The 23,947-nt window shown below is 44.3% G+C and overlaps 1 protein-coding gene across 2 annotated transcripts in view; it reads right to left on the bottom strand.

Moving 5' to 3' along the window:
• Positions 1–1,847: 1,847 nt before the first annotated feature.
• The window catches only part of SNCAIP (synuclein alpha interacting protein), an 81,978-nt gene continuing 59,878 nt past the window's right edge, over positions 1,848–23,947 (bottom strand). The window contains exons 7-11 of one of the 2 annotated variants that reach the window (XM_077753031.1): positions 21,681–21,850; positions 16,842–16,934; positions 14,957–16,025; positions 13,572–13,642; positions 1,848–2,400 (exon numbers count right to left, since the gene is read on the bottom strand). In XM_077753031.1, coding sequence (XP_077609157.1) covers positions 2,316–2,400; positions 13,572–13,642; positions 14,957–16,025; positions 16,842–16,934; positions 21,681–21,850 — 1,488 coding nt within the window. In that variant the 3' untranslated portion in view covers positions 1,848–2,315. The remainder of the gene's footprint in view (positions 2,401–13,571; positions 13,643–14,956; positions 16,026–16,841; positions 16,935–21,680; positions 21,851–23,947) is intronic. The other variant, XM_077753032.1, reaches the window with a different exon arrangement.

The following is a 23,947-nucleotide window of genomic DNA, read 5'->3' as shown; positions in this document are numbered from 1 at the left end:
CTCAGGTCATGATCTCATGGTTTGTGAGATGGAGCCCCACGTTGGAGTCTGTGCTGACAGTGCAGGACCTGCTTGGGATTCTCTCTTCCTCTCTCCCTCCAAATAAATAAATAAAAACTTTAAGAAATCAATAAACACTAAAAAAGTCAATAAGTGAAATGCTTGGGTCAATAAACAATTAAAATGCCAATTTTCTAAGTCAAGGTAGCATCTCTTCTTTCATACTCTTGGTTTTCTCTATGTTTTATTGAGACTTTGGTGCCTGGCTCATAAAATCGCTGCAGAATGCCCAGCCCCCTTCAGCTTTTAAGTTTAAAAATCCAGTCTGTCTAAGAACAAAGCTGGGGTGCCTCAGGGAGACAGAGAGAGCACTCTCTGGGTCCCCTTCCATTGCAAGCTCCATTCTAGAACTAAGTCCAAAAGGTTGGCTGTGTGACTCCACTGTCATTTCTTCTGCACCACATGGAAAACACGGGAATCTATGTTTCACATGTGCTGGCCATATAGTCTCCATGAGAATCTCAATGCCAGGACACAGCAGGGAATGTGAAAAAGGAGAAAAAATACTTGAGGCCAAGGAGCCCAAATCAAATGAGGGCATCTCATTTGCAGAAAAGACAAGGTGAGCATGGCAGAGCAACACAGGGCACTGGGCTCTACCAACAGGAACCCATAAGACCCAAACAAGGAAACAGCACACTGCTTGAAATGCCTACACGTGTTGCTCTATAGGTCAAAAGGAACTTACCTACTAGATGCGTATGCAGGCTGGTCTTGCTCTTTTCCAGGTTTCTTGAGGAGGCAAGGTTTCTTGCCCATGACCACAGAGTTGTCCAGAAATGGAGACAATACTACAGCTCATAATTCCTGTGTGCTAGTCCAGTGGGTAACACACTGAAGAGAGGACATAGTGCAGGACGGGTGGGACACGGTGCTGGACAGACAGGTGGGAGGGTGTGGTGGCGATAATGAGCACACCTGTGCCGCGGCCAATTCTGCTATCGACAAGCAGCATGACTTCGGACATAGGACCTAAGCTTTCAGAAGTTTTAATTTCTAAGCTATAAAATGGTACCAGTAATATCTCCACATAAATGTGGCTGGTACATTAAAGACATTTGAGTATCAGGCCCTTCTTCTAGATCTTCCTTCATCCTGTCAAGCTTAAGTTTGTCAGATGATCCACGTTTGCAAGATCCCGTCTCAACTCAGTCCCTTGGCCTCTGGTGTCTACCGGGATACAGAATGGTCCAGAGATGGCCATAGAAACACTGCTAGTAACTGTGAATAGCATACAGTGCTCCCTCCTCCTGGTAAGAACACATTTGACTTCCAAACTAAAATCTGAAGGCCTCTTATGGGCCACGCCAACACTTTGAAAATAAAACTCTTGAAGTTTCAACAGAAATATATTTTTACATGATAGGACGAAACCATCTGGAACTCACTGCCCACATGCTTTGAAAGAGCTGTATCAACAATAGGGTTGTTATAAACTCAGGCTCCACACTGTCTCCTAAAGGGATTAGACAGGTCTCACAATGTGTTATAGACAGAAAAAGTGACCCAAGCAGGGGCTGAATCCTTAGCTGTCATTAGTATTTTCTCATGTCAACGCTGGGATTTGAGAAGACAGAAGGAATTGACTTACTTTATATACTTGTCTGATCCTTTAGTACTTAACGAAAACTAGAATGTTTTATTTCACCCCTATGGGAAAATAGCTAAACAGGGCAGTTTGTTCCCGAAATAAAATATCAGCAATCAAAATATTCTCAAGGTCCCTGAGAGAGCAGAACATCATAGGCTGATTAGAAAGTAGGTGTCTTGAGCTTATAGGTGCTGTTAACATTGTTTTATTTCCTTTATACAAAAAGTAGAAATGAAAGAAAAAACACTCCTGACAGAAAACAATACCACTGACCTGATCTCACTGAGGAGCTGAGCCAAAACTGCCCATTTTACTGAAAAAGGAAAGTTCAACATTAGCGAACACCCATGCAATGGATGAAATACAAGATGGTACCGGTGGCTTGGTGGACGTCGTGTGGGGAGGCTGAACCAATCCACACTTAGAAAAACACAGCATTTGCCCAATCATGCTTTTAAACAGCATCTCTTTAGAAACAAGTTATATATACAAATGTCACCCCAAAATGTGTATTATATAGTCAACTATTATAAATTTAAGGCATCCTGATATTGTTCTTCTGCTGGTGAGGCATTGTTCTCATGATTCTATTTCCACAGTGGAGAGTCCAGAAACTTCCAAACTGGGTCCCAAGGTCAGGAAGGAGAGATAATAAAAAAGTGATTTACAAGAAGAGCTCATTTGACTCTGGCTCAGCAATGTGCTTTATGCTGTAGGATTTCTTCGTTTTCCTATTGATGTCATTATGCCTAAGAAGAGAAACCATAAAGGCCAGAATTAGATAAAACTATGGTCAAGTTACAAGACACCACCACTAAACAGCTCACCAAAAAATGGAAATTATCCTCATACAAACCACACTGAAGGACGCTTCATTCCAGTAGGCAAATTATTTTCTTTTCATATAAACCACTCTTTAAACAATAAAAGCTATAGTCATGTAATAACACACACTTATTGGACACTGTTTAATTCAGCTCTGGAAGTAATTTCTCAAGCATGCTGACTGGAATCCAGGCACAATGCTAGTCCAGTGAATTTTGTCAGAGTCAAATAAGATAATAAGTATAGTAACGCTTGTCGTGCATAAACAAGAGCTGTTTCTATTTGAATGACGTGGATTCCCTGGTGACATCTGCAATCTCCAATAAGCCTGAGTCTTAATCATTTAAAGAAGATTCTTTTTTGGGGTATGTGATTACTGAGTAGTAGCACACTGGAAGACCATAAGTAGGTAAGTTTAGGCGAAAAAGAAAAAAACGAGGGGCAACAATGTTTTCCCTCAGTACTTGACACCTAGTGAATCTCTGGGAAAAAGGACACGTCAAGCTTTGGAATAGTTCTGTTTCCTAAGTGAATTTCCCTCCAGGGAGATGCGTTCATTTTCATGAGATATCATTCACACTCCAGGTATAAAAATCTTCCAGAGACGAGTTCTCTCCTGAAGGTGGGGGAGCCTACATATTAATAAATTCCCTCTTATTGCCACATCAGATAAAAACAGTGTTTCTGGGAATGCTACTTGCTAACATGAGGACACATGTGGACGGAAGACCCGAGGTGGGGTTTTATAGCCTCAAAATTGTGCTTGCTTACAAAGACCATGTGGTCTGTTCTCAGGGTTCTACTAAATATGTGATCCTCATCACCATCTGAAAGTTCTTTTTTTTTTTTTTTTAAATATTTTTATTTATTTCTAGGAGAGAGAGAGACAGCGTGAGCAGGGGAGGGTCAGAGAGAGAGGGAGATACAGACTCTGAAATAGGCTCCAGGCTCTGAGCTGGCAGTCAGCACAGAGCCCGACGCGGGGCTCGAACCCACGAACTGCGAGATCATGACCTAAGCGAAAGTCGGACGCTTAACCGACTAAGCCACCCAGGCACCCCAACCATCTGAAAGTTCTAATTATTTCTTCGAATTGAACTTTTAAAAAAAAAAAGATTTAATTTCTAAGTAATCTCTATAACCAACACGGGGCTTGAACTTAAAACCTTGAGATCAAGGGTCACCTGCTCTACCGACTTAGCCAGCCAGGTGCCCCTAATAGAACTCTGGAGAGTTTCCATAGACAAGAAAGGGAAGAAAGGGAAAGAAAATCCTGGCTCATTAAAAGATGTCTGAAGGACTTCCAATTCAACACGGTGGATTAAATCCACACATTTGCCACCCTTTTCTTATAAGACAACACTAAAAGGAAAGTAAAGAAACAAAAAAGGCATAAACCTCAACGAATGAGGACATGAGCAAGGAGATGACAGTAGACAAAATACCAACACTCTTTCAGATATAGGAAGGTCAATGGACATGTGGAAATGATTTAGCAGAATAGAAGATGCAGAAATCTGGACCTACAGTCAGGGAACCCAACCAGTTGATTGGTGACAGTGAGTACTAAGTGGCTACTGAAACTGGGAGGTTGATTTGGAAAATTTGTGGAAGTAGCAGTTCATATCCCAGATTACCTCTCTGACCCAGTGCAGCCAGGTGACTGTCCCTATCCCAATGTGAAGGAAAACTGGAGGTCACAATTGCAAGGCATGAACCAGAGAGACTCTGAATTCAGCTGAAGGGGGGTGGAGATGAAATGAAAGTTTCCCTAAGTGAGAAGGCGAGAATATAATTCTCAACCCATCTCCTATCAGTCTGACTCATGAATTCTCTCAGATTATTGACCCTAGTAAGAGACCATAGTTTCCTTAGCTGGACAAATCAACTGGCCAAGAGAAAAGACCTACAAATACTGCCAGTTCAGGATTTTCCCAACAAAAGAGCCTAGTTCTCGCCAGTGTGTGTGAAGCAACATCTACCAGTCAGAGGGCCTCACCCATAAAGTCGGAGCTTCTACTCCGCTTTACTGCTTTGTTCTTTAAAAGAAATGAGGTAGGAATCAACAGACATTTGAGGGAAGTTCTACTATGGAAGACAGGGACCAAAATAAGCAGAGAAATGGAAGTCAAAGTTAACAGAGATAACAGAGGGAGACAATGAGAACTTTAACATTTTTAACAAGAAAAACTGTCTGCAATTCATACTACAAAGGGTTAGTCTTTCTAATGTATAAAATATAAAGAGATGCTGTAAGTCAAAAGAAGATGACCAGAATATCAAAAAAATGAAGGATTAAAAATAGTGCATTTGTACAATGAAATACTATGTAGCTATGGTAACAAATAAACTCTTCATACGTGAATACATAAAGACCTTTAATACATCAGGTGAAAAAAAGCAAGAAGCAAAACTGTATATCACATGCCACCGTTACTGCAAAAAGGAAGAAAGACAAAAATAAACATTTATATTTAATTGTAAAATTTAAGTAAGTCTTGCATGTATAATGCTATAAAAAAGGAAACAAAGAGAAAACCAACAAGGTACTATTAGAAATTAACACTTTACAGCAAAAATTAAAAAAATTAGAAATATTGGAAGATACATTTCAATAAATACTTGAAAAAGAACTAGGAAAACTATGGATGAAGATAGAAAAACAGAAAATGTGAGGATCGACCCAGTGTGTCCAACATTACAGTAATAAGATTTCCAGAGTGAACAGAGAAATTACAATGTAGAAAACACTCAAAGACACCGTATAAAACCACTTCCCAGAATTGAAGCATGTAGGTTTCCAGATTGAAAAAAGCCTTCCAAGTGCCACATGTCAGGAATGAAAATGGAATCATGACAAAGTATCAAGAAATCATAATACAGAGGATAAAGAGAAAATCATAACAACTTCCAAGGGATTCGTAATTAGAGAGGAATGGAGCTTCCCAATAGACACATCAGGAGAAAGAAGAAAATGAAACAGTGTGTTCGAGATTCTGAGGGGAAATAATTTCCTATCTAGAATTCTATACCCAGCCAAACACAACCAATCCAGTCTGAGGGCACATTGAAGACATTTTCATACAGGCAAAGTCACAACAAGTTTAGCATCTATTCACCTCCCTAGGAATGAGGAGATCTGTTTGCCAAAACGAGAGAAAGGATACCAAACACAAGAAAGGACAGATTCTGGAAATAGGGCTCCAGACAGGAGAGAAGCAAAAGGAACTCCCAGAATAACATACATGGGAAACTCATGGAAGACAGCTATATAGCACTGCCAGGTAGCAGCAGTCCAGACTGGGGCAGGAGGAAAGAGGCTGTCTCTATGAACAGACCAACTGAGAGATGCCTGATTTGTCTGAATGCACTGAAAGAAGGTTTCATGTTAAGAAATGAATTGAAAACTAAGAAGTCCAAATTACTGTGTCCTAAGAAAATGTGATGTTTTAATTAGAAAGGGAATACGATATAGCATACTGCACGGATTCAGTGTGATTCATATTTAGATAGCCATAGTAATACTAAGCACCGCGTACTGGATTTAATCTCAAAGATATATTTAATCCCAACTATATTAACAGTGGGAAGAGGAAGTAGGTAGGGGTGTGTGTGTGTGTGTGTGTGTGTGTGTGTGTGTTGGGTGAGGGGTGGTGTTGGGTGCTGAAACAGAGTGAGACAAGTTTGGTTCATCGTGAAGAATATTGATTTTCAGAATCCTGGCCCCACAATTTATTATTATCCTTACTGTATGAACTTGGACAAGATACATAATCTCTCTGCACCTTGGTTTCCAACCTGCAGATAACAGTATCTACCCTATTGTGTTGTTGTGAAGGTTAAAACAGTCATATAATGCTTTATAACTGTTAGCTATCATTTTTTTACCTTCTATAGTAGAGTGCCAATACATAACAGGGAGAATATCTAGAATTGAAAAGCTGTATGAGCATGTGAAGTGGCCATACAGAATACAAGAGAATATCTCTGAGGGAAAGCCAAATGACTGATTCAGGAAAGCGGAAGCAGACACAGGGTAGGTGGTGCAGAGGGCATCTAGTTTTTGTTATAATGCTAGCATTACTATGACATGTACCAAGAACAGCTGAACCAAAAATTAAATAAAAAATAAATAAACGTTAAAAAGAAGGCTTAGGTTAGGGTCTAAAGATAATATCATCACTTAGACATTAACAGAGTATTTCTGCTTTAATATAAGGGGGGCCATGGTCAAAAATACCAAAAAAGAACACTTTCCATGGGACAAAACGCAGCATGATTAGAGCTGAGTCGATAGCGAGTAAAATGTTAACGTGAGGCATTTATTTGAATAATATCAGCATAATTCAAGCCTCCCTGGATCCTTCAATTACCTAGTCCTGAATTACCAGTATTCAAAAGAACAAAAGCATTGGGTAATTCTGGCATGAACTGTTCCGATAATTTGCTGTGGCTTGATTTCAGTTTTGGATATGAAATCACATTCTCGGTGACCAAAATTGGAAAGAAAAGGCTCAAATTTAAGTAACAGCTTTTCAAGTAGTCTGACTTGCTGATTCATCCAGGCCTGGATTCCCTATTTCCACAGTCCATGATGACCAGACAGCAATTTACTTAGAGTATTAGTCAAACATGGCCGGCGGGCATGCATTACATTTCTACCAATCACCAAAACAGGGACTTTGTGATCTCCTTCACAACGTTACCGAGAGCAAATCTATAAATCCCGCCCACTACAAGATGGGATTTTGGTTCAAAGAATCAAAACCTGAGCGTAAAGCACCCACACTAAAACTCACTGTAGGTAGATTGGTCGTAATCAAAAGGCCTAGGTTTTTACAGAGGCCACCATTCTTTGTGTGGGGTGACAGGCTCAGTCTTATTGCTGTATTTCTCTTTTTTCTTCTTCTTCCCTGTTTACCTCTCTCCACCCTCCCTCCCTCCAAATATTTATGAGGTTGCCAGCATGTGCCAGGCACCGAGCTAGACACTGGGGGTAAAGATGAGGGCCTGGGGAGGCTGTCAAGCACCATATACATTTCAGGAGCTTCCTGGTATTTTAACCGTGTCCTCTGTTAATTGTCTCAGGACTCTGATCTCCTTGATGAAGGCAGCATTGCCTCGTGCTGGCACAAAGCAAATGTGTGGCTGTGCACTAAAAACGTTGCAAAGAGAGCACTGGCAAACCAAGGATGTGCCATTCGGGCCGGTAATGTATCGGCAGTGTTCTCAGTGTGGGAAGGAAAATCCCAAATGACTGTGGTTGGAGCCGGGAAGCTGGGTGAAGGTACTGGAAGCTCTCTGCATAAAGTCTCTATATGCTACTATGCTACTTTTAAGCCTCACACAGACTGCTTCTTCTTTGAAAGTCCAGCATTATTAAGGGTTGATAGATAGGCACCGCTCTTTTTTTTTTTTTTTTAATGTTTATATGTTTATTTTTGACAGAGAGACATAGAGGGGGAGAGAGAGAGAGAGAGAGATCGAGAGCAGAGGAGGGGCAGTGAGGGAGCGGCAGAGATAGAGGAACAGAGAGAGAATCCCAAGCAGGCTTCATGCTGCCAGTACAGAGCACTAGGCGGGGCTCGATCTTACGAACCACGAGATCATGACCCAAGCTGAGATTAATGAGTCTGACACTTAACGGATTGAGTTGCCGAGGCACCCCCAGGCACTGCTCTTTTAATGCCTGGAGACACCCCGTGGTGGCCCAGGTGGTGCAAATACTACACTAACAGAACATTACGTGGTTCAAACCTGGACCCTGGAAGGAGGTGAGGAAAGGAGGGTGGATGTGGGAGAAGGGACTTACTTGTTTTTCAATTTTGTGCTTTTGTTTAAATCAGAATTGGCATGCTGAAAGAATTCACTCCAGACGGGATGATTTTGGTTTCGAAGGCTGGTCTCCCCTCTGTACCCTCCTACTTAGAGTTCATGGCTGTTGCACATGCTCGTTTCCTGCCCTCCAAGGGCAGTGGGTCTGAACGTGGAGTCTTGGAAGCAACAGCTTTTTCTAGGTCTCATCCAGCTTTGAGACTAAACTGTTTCACTGTCTTCCTGTGGTGGAATGTGCTTTCTCCTTTTCCCAGTGGCTATATGGAGCATATGAAAAGAAACTTTGGGGCCCCCAGGTGGCTCAGTCGGTTAAATGTCTGACTCTTGGTTTCAGCTCAGGTCATGGTCTCACGGTCGTGGGACTGAGTCTCATGTTGGGCTCTGCACTGATAGTGCAGAGCCTGCTTGGGATTCTCTCTCCCTCCCTCTCTCTCTCCTCATCCCCAATGTGTGCCTTCTCTCTCTCTCTCTCTCTCAAAAAAAAAAAATTAACCTAAAATAATTAGGAAAAGAAACTCCATTTGTGAATCATGCTCTGGTCCACCTCGGGAACTCTTGCAGCTGTTACAAAAACTTTGCTAAGTTGTGCTGAGACACGGGGAAGGTAAGATCGTTTTAACTATTTCCCATGCATGAATGTTTCTCTGTACACACAAAATTCTACTGTGCAACAGCCAATGACATGTGGCCTGCATGAAGGAGAATCTGCCCTTGGAGAAATGTTCAAGATTGGGACAAAGCTGCTGTATGAAATGAGGGTTTTCCCTCTGAAACTAATATGAACCCTAAGGAGGCAGAGGTGAGGGTGGGAGGGACAAGAGTTGTGCAGGTAACACAGACCATCAGGATACGTGGGGAAGAGCGATAGAGAAGGTGACCAGGTGGCTTCTAGGGGTTTCTGGGGCAGAGGTAAGCACCTCAGGGACCTGGTATCAATTCCTACAGATGGACTGGCTCTAGACCTCAGAGCCAGTATATTAGAAATAGACATGCACTGGGGCACCCAGGTGGCTCAGCCAGTTGAGTGTCTGACTCTTGATTTCGGCTCAAGTCATGATCTCATGGTGGGTATGGGTTCAACCCCATGTTGGGCTCTTCACTGGCAGTGTGGAGCCTGCTTGGGGTTCTCTCTCTCTCTCTCTCTCTCTCTCTCTGTCCCTCCTGCATGCTTTCTCTCTCTCTCCAAATAAATGAACTTAAAAAACAAAAAAGGAAATGAACACACCCTTCAGATCAGGGCCTAGAAGGTGNCTCCTGCATGCTTTCTCTCTCTCTCCAAATAAATGAACTTAAAAAAAAAAAAAAGGAAATGAACACACCCTTCAGATCAGGGCTTAGAAGGTGAACGTATAGTTTTTGAGCAATAATGCTAATGTCTCTAACTACAAAATCCCCTTTTAGTTTTAGTGCTTGAACCAACTTTTCTGAATGGTTCCATTGGTTAAGACTCTGTCTGCTCTGGGGAAGTCATTCTGGAACTCTGTGGCCAGCATGTATCAGAGAGCATGGTAACACAACGATGACCAAGTCAGTACAGAAACATCCCTTCAAGAATCCTTAAAAAGCACATGGGTTAAAAGTAAGTACTTGACGGCAAAAATTTCGAGGCCAGATTAGAATGGGGTTACTTTATTACAGCCAGAGAAATTATGCCAAGGATATATTTCCTTAGCAGGGTCAGGGAATCGTTTTTTATGCTGACTACATTTGTCCATCAAGTTTCTGGCAGTGCTGGTCAGCGGGGCTGAGGGTACACTGCACTTGGTACAGCCTTCAGGCGGGGCCTCACCTCTCCTTTTCCACTGGCTTCCACATCTTTGCTCATTGCTCTGTATAGCATGCTATCCTGACACTAAGGACATAAATAGGTGTGTGTGCATGTGTGCAGGTGCGCTGGGGGTAGGGGGTGAGTACCTTGAACTCTAACCTCCTGCTGGGCACAGCAGATGACCAGTGCCACACGTCACATCATCTCAGGCCAAATACATCTCTCCCGCTGAAATGGCTATTGGACAACCTTGACATCTATGCAAACTATCTGATACTAGCTCTTGGTTCTGAGCGTGTAATTTCCGTTGTGGCTAATTCCTTGGCAATGAAACCCACGCTAATGGTGTTTATTACTTAATGTCTTTTTCAACAAGTCTGCTCTCCTGCTGGTGCTACGACTAGCGTTCTGGGCCACAATGTCACTGGGATCAGAGAGGGTGTGACTGATGGAGGCCAGGGGACAATGCCCTCTGCCTACTGGCAGCTGGAATGAAAGCTCACTTCTTGTGTTACAGGTCGCACATGGATGTAAACTCTGGGAAATGAATGTCTTATTGGCATTTTCAGACAAGTAATTGCAAACATTCCCTTGGAGTTGTAATAACTCAAAACCAACTTGTCCTTCCTAAGGAAAAGTAAAGATAAATAGGCTTGTTATAAACAAAGTCATCCTCTGCTGTTGAACACACACGGGGAAAGCTGTCCAAAGTAATGGAGTTGAATCTACTTTTAAAGGACACTGAAAAGAAATTTTGATTTTTTTGCTATCAAGCTATGACCAATTTAGAAAAATAAATAGCAAACAGAACCCCCATATGGAGGGGATATTCTTTAAAATGTATTTACTGCCCATATTTTTCCCTTACAAGGAAAACTGGACGTTTCTTAGGAACTAAAATGTGATTCCAGCGTCTGCCCGGAAGTGGGTCCCACTGCCCCCCGCCCCTTTCTCCCAGGACCGCAGCTATAGGGACATCCAGGGCCAACTCCAACCCAATGACCGCCATTGGTTCCCCCAGGTTATATAATTGTAGGGAATCCCTGCTACCCGAGGGGAGCCACTTAGCCTTTAAGCAAATTCTTGGGCCAAGATTTGAAGGCATCTCTGATGGATGAACGCTTGGGTTTCTTTCCATATTGCATCCTTCTGTGCGATGTTCCTTCTATGGTCCCCGAGGCAAAACGGATCAAGCATTAGAGTCAATGAGGTGTTTTTCATGCTCACAAATCTCATTTCTCTGAGCAATCTTCATTTCAACTACAGCTATCCATCCTTACGTTATCTAAGGAGTGACGTCGGGTCTGTTCTCTCTGCCTCTGTAATTATGAGTGAGTCAGAAAAATCTCCCTGCTCCAGCCTGAGCCAACTAGTGAGTTTTCACTTTCTATGGCACACTTGCTAAACTGCAACCATGATAGAGAAGAGTTTAATTTATAAGGTAGGGAGGGGAAGGGGTCACGATGCTTATTTAATAAAATACACTGAATATTTTTATTCTGGGGTGTCTGCTTATCACTGAAATCAAACTCTGTTAATACATAAAACCAGTAAATTTGAGGTTCAAGACTGAACATTATGAAGGATTGTTCCTTAAATGGAGTACAATTGTGTTAACCTAGTATCAGATAGCTGAGTAGCCCGAAAACCTCTTTTGTGCTCTGATGTTTTTCTTTCAATGTTGTTATTTATTTTGGGCATGCAAGTTGGGGAGGGGTAGACAGAGAGGGAGAGAGAAGATCTGAAGCAGGCTCTGCGCTGACAGAGAGCCCGATGCCGGGCTCGAACTCACAAACCATGAGATCATGACCTGAGCCAAAATCCAGAGTCGGATACTTAACTGACTGAGCCACCCAGGCGTTTTTAGAATTATAGTATAGAACTGTTAAAAGACAGGATGAAATATTTCTGGCAGGACTGTTTTACTGTGATACTGTCTTGTTTCCAGATACTATAGGAACCTGTAACAGAGGAGAGACACTCTCCTTCTCCTTCCCACGAGTTTGCCAAGTCTTTGTGCCACCTTTTCTGATGGTATTGTTGGTAACTTCTGTTTAAGGGCGAAAGCAGAATTTTCCAGGCATGAGAAGGAACACCGGACCTCACATGGGACTGAGAAGGGAATGGAAGTGGGGAAGATGGGTTGAGAGGAAAAGAAAGAAGCCATTACCAATGTCTGGGAGGGGAATAGACATTTTTTTCTCTTTCCTTCCCACCCTAAGCACTAGGGTCTTAGCACTGGCCAAGATTCCCTGCTGTAGGGTGGATGCAAGCAGCCCAGACTCAGGTAACTTGTAAGCTGGACCCAAGCTGAATTCTGGTGACCAGTTAATACCTCAGCTGTAAGGTGCTTCCTTCGATAAACTGAATTAATGAGACCCCTAGGGGTATTCCCTGAAAGAACGGAGATTGACTTTTCTTCCAGCCTGATTACATTTGATTTAAAGGGGGAAGAGAAAATGAGAGTGACATTTCTTGCACCTTAGTATTCTGACCTGAAACTGATACAATAACACACACACCCCTATTCATATTCATTTATCACTATATGTACAAACGTGTGCACATTCACCAACACGTTGTGGAGGGTTTGGGAAGAGTGCTGGAAGAGGTGCCATAGTTTTCTTCTAATCTAAGTAATTAAATTAAGTTTGGATGATTTAAAAGCAATCATCTCCCTTCCAATGAATTTGGGGGTTTCTTGTGAGATAAGTCAGTCACAAGGCACAGGTTACTTGGACTCGCCCTGGACGGAGATGCTTTTACACCCTCCATTTCCTGCTCTGTCGGGAAGTGGTGCACATTCCCTGGGGAGGAAGAAAGTCCTGACGCAGAAAGGATTGGCCCTTGGGGGGGGTGGGGTCTGAGCCACGGGGACCTTAGGAGATGATTCTTTTAGGTGCGCGGTCTGTGCACTTTGGACTGTACGCATTTTTGTTTGCGAAAGATCCTCATTTCACTGGTGGGCTCACAGACTGAGTCACTGGTGGGCACTGTGGTTCCGAGGGTTAAGCTAGAACAATCTCAGAATGGTAGGGCCCTGCTTCTCCCAAGCATGGTGCTGAAAGGAGCTTTCAGCCTGCGGATCAGCAACGAAAGCAAACCTCAGCTCTGCTTTGCAGTTCTGATTCTGATCAGAGATGGACTCATGCCACCCGTGACGGGAAATTCAATTCCTACACTTACTTGGGACTTGACTCCATGAAAACAAAGCCTGAAAGCCAAAGTCAACTGGGAGACGCAGCATGTTTGTAAGCTGAGTAGACTCCTCTGCTCTCTATGGCTGGAATAAAGCCCCTCCAATAGGGCCCTGGATCCCTTCCTAAGGCCCGCCTTAAAAGACTGGCTGCTTCTACTTGGGGGGAAAAGGTGGCATATTTTTCTTCCTTTCGGCTCCTGCTAAGGGTGCTCTAGTACCGTAATTGACAAGGTCATGCACTTGAAAGCAAAGGCATGGCCCTGCTGGGCAAGGCACCCACTAGCACCACGTACCGTGCACGGTTACGCAGAGGCTCTTCGGTCAGCGTGTTAGAGGAAAGGGTGACGCAGCTGCCGTACATCTCCTAGAGAGGTGCAATTAGACATCGTCTGAAAACATGCAACAAGTTCAGCACATGCACACGTCTCAATAAACAGGAGGCATGCGGGAGGCAGATTAGTGGACAGAAGCTTCCCACGTACTTCGAGGGCCATGGGGAGCCCTTGAGATCCTTCGCTTACTTCTGAGCGACAGAACCCATTAAGTTACTCGGGAATGTCTTATTCGAGCGAGGTAAGTTTGGACACATGAAACCCAAAGGGGCTGGGGTTCGGGCCACGGGTGTGACTTTTTGGATTGAAATGTACACATGCTGAAGTCCTTTGCAACAAAGGCAATTCACGTTGGAAACTAACATATAGTTAAAATCAACATTCAAGTAATTAGATATTAACTGAAACTCGATTTTGGTATTGCAAAAGGAATTTGGACAGTTCTTCAGCCTCGCTGTAACGGATTTCTACCTTATGCCAAATTATCAAATATGCAAGTTGTGACTGTCTAGATCACAGGATGGATCCTCTGGGTACTTCTACTCCTTGGGATTTCATGTTTTGGCTACTATACCATTTTTTTGATGGCACGGTGTGCATGGAGCACAGAGGACACACAGCCTAAAAAGATGTTCGTATCTCCCATTCACCGGTTTTAAACCACAGATTACAGTGCCCTGTTTTCTCGTAAATGCAGTTTTAAAATATAGCTCCTGGCACACTCTGCCATCCCTTATGTACTGCCAAGCGCTTCAGACCACTACGGCGTCCTGATCAACACTCAGGGGTGAGCAGTGGAAAATGCCAACGTGGAGGTCTCTGCGGTGTATTCATTTCAAAGATCATTCCAAAGTGGAGTAGTTAAGTCGTTTGGAAATAGAGTTTCCATTTATGTGCTCTTTCATCCGACTTGAGGATAAACTATCTGGTCAGACGAGGAGAACAGACTCTTCCTGAGGCACAATCTGTGCCAAGGAAGGGCCCGATTTCATATCGACTGGGGATCTCCTCTTGCAGCAATGCCCCCCGTTTAGGACTCCTAACACTCAAGGATCAAACTATGTCGGGAAACTGGGGGACCAGACTATAACCTCCTGTGATTTATTTAATCTTTCTCTCTTAGCGTATTTTTCAAGGGAAGAGCAAAGCGTACATATGCTCATTCGACATAGCTCCTTAGAAAACACATGGACTTGGCTGTCCGTGCATGCTTTTGGAATTTTTCTGGGAGATTCCCTCAAGGTGGCAAAGGTCGGCAATCTGTAGTGTCAGGAATTCAAAGTGTTAGCACAGCGAATTCAAAGGCAAAACAAAAGGGGGGGGGATATTTTCCAAGAAGCACTCACCGCCTTATTCTTTCCTTTGCAAGCAGAGCTCACGGGATTTCTCTTGGTGTCTGTCGTCTTCCTTCCAAGTGAGGTTAAGGGCAGTGTGGAGGTCTTCAGCTGGTTGGCTGCCTGGTAATTGTTATTATTGTTCTGGTTGCCGCTGAGCGTCTCCATGATAGATCGGAAGGTTCCAAAAGGCCTTTTCAGCTGATCCCCTGATTCACTCCCCGTGGAGGTCCTCTGGGGGGTCCTGCCCTTATCTCTGTCCTTCTCCCCCGTGAGCTCAAGGCTAGCCTGCTCCATCTGTACCACAGGCTCCTCAAAGGTAACTCGCAGTTTCAAGTTCTGAGATGTCCGGCGCTTGGAAGACGGAGACTTGAGGGCACTCTTGGGGCTCATGGCCACTTTCTGGGCAGCGGTGCTGTCAGGGCTGGGCTGAGCGGGGTCTCCGGAGGGCTGGCTTGGGGGGGTGGTCACTGAGGCGGGACACTGGGATTCCAAGTCGGGTTCGCTGCTCTCGGAGGTAGGAGATGGGCTATGGCCGTCCAGGGATTTGGAGGCTTTGATGCCAAAAGGAAACCTGCGTCCTGACGCTAGTGTGTGTTTCTTGATCATCAGGTGCAAGCTTTCTGCGCTGTCCACACTCTCCACGCTTCCCACGATGGGCTGTGGTCTGGGCCTGTCGGCCTTCCTCATGGGTGTGCTCTTGGGGTCCTCAGAAGTATTGGAATCTGTGTCAGACTCACTCAGGGACCGCTGCATCAGCTGCCTCAGCCGAGCCAGCTTCAGCTCCCTCTTCTCCACAGGGACCTTCTTTGAGTTTCTTGAGGAAGCCTGAGCATCCTGGAATTCCAAGGACAGCTTTTCCTGGGTACAGACACTCTCCGAGATGTCTTTCCCCAGTAACTGGCGGAGGATCTTATCAGAGTCTTCATCTTTCGCTTTGGCACGGGCTCGGCTGGATGCTGACAGGCTTCCGAGAACCTGAATCCCTTCTTGGCCTCCGGGTTTGCTCTTGGCCACAGACTCCTCATCCACATCTGGAGATTTCCACTGGGACCTTCTGGAAGCTGGGGAGGACGGCGAACTGAAAGATGATGAAGAGCATATGAGGTGATTTCCTATCCCTGACTGCCTCCACTGCCACTACCGACTTACAAATCGATGGGACTGGAATGAGAAAAATGGCTTAATGTCTGTGCACATCAGTCTCCAAATAACACCAGAGGGGTGACCACGACCAAAGTGTAGTGTGCCTCATACCTACTGCCATGATGAGAGATGTGGCTACCGTTTTACGGTTGACACATCAATTTTGCACCAGCTGTATCCATTTTCCTCATGTTCACCAACCTTATGTACCTACACAGCCTTATTTCCATGGCACAGATGAAGAAGTGAAGGAAACTGAAAGAGCGCACGACTTGTCGGCAGTCAGGGAATGAAGACCCAGCAGAGACAGGGACAAAGCCAGGCCTTCTGGCTTTAGGTTCAGGGCCCTCTCCCCCTGTAATGTCTCATATTTATTCCTCTTTATAAAAATAAAATATTGGGGTGCCTGGGTGGCTCAGTTGGTTAAACGTCCGACTTTGGCTCAGGTCATGATCTCACGGTTCGTGGGTTCGAGCCCTGCATCAGGCTCTGTGCTGACAGCCAACTCAGAGCCTGGAGCCTGTTTCAGATTCTGTATCTCCCTCTCTCTCTGACTTGTTCCCTCCCTCTCTGACTCCCTCTCTCCCTCCCTTGTTCACGCTGTCTCTCTCTCTCTCTCAGTAATAAATAAAACATTTTAAAAAATTTAAAAAGTATTTTCTGTTTTCGTCATCTTTAAAGGTATTTTTTTCATAAAGTCCAAAAGAAGGCTCAGAGATTAAAGACAACTAAGAACTCTAACTATCATTACCTGGGAGAAGAAAGGAGTGACTTGCCCTCTGATTTCTGGGCTTCTAGAAGCTGCTGGAGCTGGTTCTGCAGTGTGACACGTTCCACTGTCTGTCTGGGGAAAAGGAAGTGAGACGCATAAGCTCTCTGATCCATGACCACGACTGTAAATGAGTAGGTATAAACTTTGTCATGATAATTTGCAATAAATCCCAGAGCCTTACACATGTGCGTGTCCTTCATCCTTTTAGTGCAGAAATTTTCCTAAGGTCACAATAAAGTACCCAAAAGGATGCTTATTATTCACATTAGCAAGAAACTCTAAGGAGCCTAAATGCTCATCAATAAGACTGAGTGAATTATTTAGTTGTTTCCACAAAGGCAGCTATTAAAAATGATAATCTATTTCAGTAATCATGACATAGAAAAAGTTTCCCTAGTATATGTATAAAGTAGATGTATAGATACATATAAATATATATACATACATGTATTAAGTAAAAAAGGAAGTTACAAAATTCTGGATGTACTGTAAAATAATTGCATATATTGTATATAATATATATAAATTTTAAGAAATCTCTGTGTATAAAATATAGATTACTAATAGCAAATATATTATGCTTATATATATTATTTACTCTTTCCACATTGTTTAAATCTTTACAATAATTGTATTAATCCAGTGATCAGGAAAGAGCAAAATAAAAACACCAGCAGACTGTTTCCGCAGTGGGTAAAAACAATTAAATAACCTCGTATTTTCTTCTATAAAGGGAAAACATAGTACGGCAACACTCAATTTATTCCGGACATAAAAGCAGAATGTACTTTAAATGGTATCAGAGTGTGCTTTAAATTTAAGAAAAATCAGTTAAAAGCCACAGGTGATGGGAACTGAAATCTGTTTAGAAAACATATTACTATAGAACTTGCAAAAGTAATTCCAACTGATTTTGACGTTAGGAGAATAAGAAGGATTTACTGAACTCTCTGTATTAAGTTTGGTGACCACCTGTCCACCCCCGAGCCCTGCCAAGAATGTCCATCACATTCTAATTCCTGGAAGGTGGGAGTATATATTACCTCATGCAGCAAAAGGGAATTAGTGCTGGAGACAGAATTAAGGTTGTTTATCGGCTGACAGAAAACCAGGAAGGTGATCTTAGATTATTATTATTGGGTATGCAATCTAATCACAAGACTGTAACAGTGAGGAGGAGGCAGAAGATGAGGTCAGACACCCTCAGTGTGAGGACTGCATCTGTGATTGCTGGCTCTGAAGAGGAAGGAAGGGGCCACGAGCCAAGGAATGCAGCAGCCCCTAGGGGCTGGCAACGACTCTCAGCTGACAGCCAGCAAAAGAAGGGAACCTTGGCCCTACGAGCACAAGGAACTGATTGATTCTGCAACCGGACTCTCATCCTAGAGCGTTCAGAGAGCAACATGGCCTGTGGACACCTCAGCTTTAATCTGGAGACCCATTCCAGTCTTCAGATCGATAACATTGTAAGATGAATTTGTGTTATTTTAAGCCACTAGGTGTGTGGTGATTTCTTACAGGAGTAGAAAATGAATATAATTAACATCAAAATCAATAGACCCTTTTATGAGCCAGGGTACGGAACTCGATGAATGAATTACAAGATTTCTTATGATGAGTGCCGGACTTTAGATATGGGTTTGAGGAAGCCCGGTGTTGTCCTTGCTAAGTGTCACTGCACATTCTCAACAGCCACTGGCCACCTAAACCTAATTCTGTGAGATCCGACCAGGATGATGCCCTTCCATGTCCCCAAGTGCTCTGTTTTTCAGACATGGTCAGTCTTAGTCCTAACATGTCATCCCTAAGACAAGAAAAGGCTGTGATCTCAGTGAATCTCCCTCATTCTGTGACTCACCTACTGAAAACTTAATTGTCTAAAGAAGGAGCCAGCAGGGGCACCTGGGTGGCTCAAGTGGTTAAGCCTCCGACTTCAGCTCAGGTCATGATCTCAGGGTTTGTGAGATCATTTTAACTTGATCTCATCTTAACTTGATTCCTTATATAAAGACCCCATCTCCAGATAGGCATATATTCTGAGGTACTAGAGGTTAGGACTCCAACTTATCTTTTATATCTTCAGGGCAGGATATAATTCAACCTAGGCTTGTACATGAGGACTTCTAACAGAGTTGAAAGTTGCCATTAAAATTTTTTTAAATTTTTATTTATTTATTTTGAGAGAGAGAGATAGAAAGGGAGCAGGGGAGGGGGAGAGAGAGAGAGGAAGACAGAGTCCCAAGCAGGCTGGCACCGCCAACACAGAGCCCACTGCGGGGCTCAAACTCATGGACCGTGAGATCATGACCTGAGCCGAAGTGAAGAGTCAGATGCTTAAGTGACTGAGCCACCCAGGCTCCCATGAAGGTTTCCATTTTTAAATAGTAACTATCTTTATTAACTATAAAGAGTTAGTAAAGTGATTCCAGTAGGAAAAGGCACTCAGCACCGTCTCTCATTCAAAATTTTGGACTCAAAAAACGTATGTGTTTCAACCCTCTTCTTGCACTTTTCTGTGTTGTTGGTGCCTGGATCTGGAAGGCTACAGGGTACCGGGGCCAGACTAGCCTCACCTCTGGTTTCACCCATTTTACTGGGGAGCATGGTAAGTAAAAAACCAGGGTCTATAACATAACTGCTCATATTTTATCTTGTCACTGGCCTCACTCTAACTGTCTACAGCATTTAGCTTTGGAGACAGCAGAAGGGCTGTTATCTATTAGTGTGCATGTGTATTCCATCCTAGGCCCATCAACAGAGAGGGCAGCCAAGACCCTGACCTTCAACTGTTCACCAATAAAACAGCTATTATAGCTCATGAGAAGCTCACAGACACCACAGTATGGAGACTGAGGACAGTGTTCTGCGGTCTTTTCTCTGAGTATGAATCTTTAGAAAAAAAATATTCTACTGGATTATTTTAAAGCTCCTCTGAATGGCGATGTCCATACACCACAGGGATATTGCTACAATATTTCTGGAAGGATATTAGGCACCATCTACCCGCATTTTTCAATACCTATGCCTTGTGTTTTAGTCAATTGCCTTTCTAGGAGCTTATCTTCAGAAATACCTACACATGCACCTAACGATGTGTGTACAAGTATGTTCGCTATGGAAAGGTAACTTACCGAGTTGTGAGTCTATGTGCATTGTTTCCTCAGTTATATAAAGTCCTTGAAGCTCACTTCGCTCACCTGCCCCTGGGGAGTTTTGTGTAACTGGGAAGAGGACGTTTGGAGGGAACCCCTTTAATACTTAATTTTGCTTTATTCTTCCCATTTTTATTTTATTTATTTTTCAAATCTATTTATTTAGGGGCACCTGGGTGGCTCAGTTGGTTAAGCGCCTGGCTCTTGATTTCAGCTCAGGTCATGATCTCACAGTTCATAATAGAGGTCTACGTCAGGCTCTGCGCTGAAGTCACAGAGCCTGCTTGGGATTCCCTCTCTCCCTCTCTCTCTGCCCCTCCCCTGCTCCTGCTCTTTTTCTCTCTCTCAAAATAGATAAAAGAAACATTTTTTAAAAAGTCTTTAAAATTTATTGATTTAAAGGCAAGTTAGTTAAAATACTGTGTATTACTGGTTTCAGGAGTAGAACCCAGTGATTCATCACTTACCTTGAACACCCAGCGCTCATCCCAACAATGCTCCCCTTAATTTTTAAGTCTTATTTGTTTCCAGTAAAAACCTAACAAACGCATTAAAAAGAGTATTCTAGTAGGGCATGGGTGGGAGGGTACAGAGATCTGGCCTCAGAACAAGAGGGGGGATGTAGAGAGACCACGGTTCTGCCAAGCTTAGGGACGAGCTGGTAGGTAATCAGGTAAGGCCTCCCATCCACCATACATCTCTTTTCCAAAGGGAAAAAGAAGACTTTTAAGAATTTAAAACACTTCGTATTTTGCTTCTAACATTTAATTTTTAGGGTTCTTCCTCCTCATCTGTCAGTATGACTTCGAATGCTGATTCCGATTTTTTTGTGGTTCCCTCCCAAATACGGTAACTGTCATTGGGCTGGTGTGTCTCCCAAAGGCTGACTTTAGTCCTCTCAGGAGGTGTTGGCACCTTGATTCTTCATCCTGCTAGAGACCTGCCTGATATCATCTCCTCTGTCCCCCTCTCTTCGGGCTTATCCTCACAACCTTCCAGAAATCCTTCCTGATGTGTAGGTATGCAGCGGGTAGCAGTCCAATAATCTCATCAAGAACAGAACTGACTCTGTCTAGACCAAGAGGGTTTTAAGTGACATCACGCTGACCGAGCACTATTTTACATTCTCGAGATTCACGAATCGTCTGCTCAGTTTTCCTAACACATTTACTGGTGATGGTTGCCAGGTTACCTAATGCCCCAAATATACATTTTTCTTTTGAAAAGTTGACAAATGGGTCCATCTCTAGTTGTTGTTTGTTTTTCCTTCTTTTCCCTCTCTCAGGCTCCTTATGATTTCCTAGAATGTAAAGGACAGAAGTCTGGGGGCGCTGCCGTGGGCTCTTTCTAAGCCTGCTAAGAAGTCGGACCCAGAGATGTGCACACAGATAGGGCCCTTCTGTCATCCCACGTGCCTTATGTTCCCGCCTTATGAAGTCTGCAGTACTGTTTGTTTGTTCCAATGTCAATTTATCTCTGCAGACATGGCACCTGCAGCAAGAGTGCTGGCCGGGAAGACTTGGGATGGAAGAAGAAAAGCGGAGAAGAAGGCTAGGAATCCCCTGTACAACGAGCATGAGGGGAGCTTACCAAAGTACCCGGCTCAAACCTAAGCAGAGGGATGACGAGCCAGCCTCGGCTGTCACAGAAAGAATGGGCCACTTACTCCTTCAGCTGTTTGGTCAGCTTCACCACCTGAGAGGCCAGGGACATGCAGGTCTCCACCACCACCAGGTACCGGGAGCACAGGGTGTGGCCATGGCGCTCAGCGCTCTGGGAGGGCTTCTCCCCGGCGTGGTTGTGCATGGTGACATTTGCTCCATATTCAACCAATGTCTGTTGGAAAATGCAAAGGCACGAGTCATTCCAGGACCTCCCTGGCAGCATTTGTTAAATGACTATAATAGGAAGGTGAATGGAACTTTTCCTGTGAATCCCAAACCTGTTACCAGAGCCCAGAGCAGCCTGTGGGAGCAGGCAAGGGGGACCGTGACATGCAGGCCCTGGAGAACTTGCAGGAGTCGCTATAGGACACTTCCCTCAGAGACTCAAATGGGCGCCAGAGCCAATGCTACTGCTTCGGATCCCACCCAGCCTCCCAGGCGCTGTACGGGGCAGGCCTGATGCTGCCCCGAGGGGGCTGCCTTCTGAGTAGGCAGAGGCTGTGGGGAGCTGCTCTGTCCCTGTCAACATGTGGGCCCATGGAGTTGGAGATGCAAGGGACGCCTGGGTGGCTCAGTCGGTTAAGCTCCCAACTTTGACTCAGGTAACAATCTCATGGTCTGTGAGTTCGAGCCCTGCGTTGGGCTCTGTGCTGACAGCTCAGAGCCTGGAGCCTGCTTTGGATTCTCTATTTCCCTCTCTCTTCCCCTTCCCCACTTGCATTCTCTTTTGATCTCAAAAATAAAGAAATATAAAACATTTTTTTAAAAGCTGGGGATGCGCGTAAGGAAGAGAGAGTGGAATTTTGTTTACCTATTTCTATTTGCTTGGGAAGCACATGGGATCTGTGGCTGAGCCGACCGTGGCAGAAGGAGAGAACTGAAGAGAAATGACCTGGAGGGGCTGTGACACAGCCCACACTCCCACCATGAGTCAGGCAAGATGTGACCCAAAGGATTGAGTAGATGTCATAGAAGGGGGCTTGGGGTGAGTTGGCTGCCACACCACTTACAGAAGGGGAGCGTTCTCTAGCTGCAGGAGCAGGGAAGTGCAACATAAGCAGAGGGATGTGTACGGGGGGCAAGGACGTGATGTTAGGGCCAGATGTCCCCTGTCAGCTATCAGTGGGGAGGCTCCAGGGAGGCCTCACCCACCATGCCCAGCAGAGGGAGAGCATCTGAAGGCTGCCACAGAGGACATTAGTGGTCAACCACAGTGAGCCAAAGAAGCAATGACAGCTTCAGGGAGAGAGCCATGACCCCTGAGGCTAAGCAAAGAGTGTTGACTTTTCTCTCATACCTCCTCATGTTTCCAACACTGAGCCCAGACGAGCGAGGAGAAGAGGAATAGGGGTTAGGGACAGGAGACAGGGGTGTACAAAGCCACTCATGTCTCCATCTCTGTGCCAAGTCCCTTGAACCCTGAGTCTAATCTTGGTTGGAGAGGAGAATACTTTGAATCAGAAGACAGACTTTAAACTGGTTTGGACTAAATGTTTCATCAGCAAGCAGAAAGTTATGGAATCTGGCCAAGGTCATCATGAGTAAAGAAGAGAGACTTGATGGACTATGGTTGACACCCACAGTTAGAAAAAAAAAATCAGGGCGCCTGAATGGCTCAGTCGGTTAAGCATCCGACTCCTGATTTTGGCTCATGTCATGATCTCAACGGCTGGTGAGATCGAGTACCCGGTCGGGCACTGTGCTGACAATGCAGATCCTGCTTGGGATTCCCTCTCTCCTCCTCTCTCTCTCCATCCCGTCCCCTTCCTCTCTCTCTCACAAATAAATAAACTTTAAAAAACAAAATCACAATTCTTTTCTTTTTATACTGTGGTGACATTAGACACCACAGAAAGCTGTGACATCAGTATTAGTCCACTGGCACAAACTGACAGAGTCTTTGATGCTATCAAGATGAGAGACAGACACACCTCTGGATTTGTATTAGTCAAAGGTGCTACTGCTTCCAAAAGAAACACCTGCGCTTTTTAAGTTCCTAGACAGCTTCAACTGAGAGATCATGAGGAGCTTGGGCGCCTCCTGGTTTAGGCTCACTCACCTCGGAAAGCCAATCTGTCATGGAGCCACTGCCGTCAGCCATGATGGAAGTGACACGCAGGTCGCCTCGGCCCTGAGCTCCCACAGCCTTCCTGGGACATCTCTATAAACACCTGCTGTTACCACTCCCTGGATCCCCAGCCTCTGGTCTCTGCAGTTTCCCTCCCAGGGTTCTCCAAACTTAATTTCCACCTCACCTCGGAAGGGACCT

Source organism: Crocuta crocuta, unplaced genomic scaffold, assembly GCF_008692635.1.
Source record: "Crocuta crocuta isolate KB4526 unplaced genomic scaffold, BGI_CrCroc_1.0 scaffold377, whole genome shotgun sequence".
NCBI lineage: Eukaryota > Metazoa > Chordata > Mammalia > Carnivora > Hyaenidae > Crocuta > Crocuta crocuta.
The sequence above is the reverse complement of the archived record's forward strand: the minus strand, read 5'-3'. Positions and strand labels throughout refer to the sequence as shown.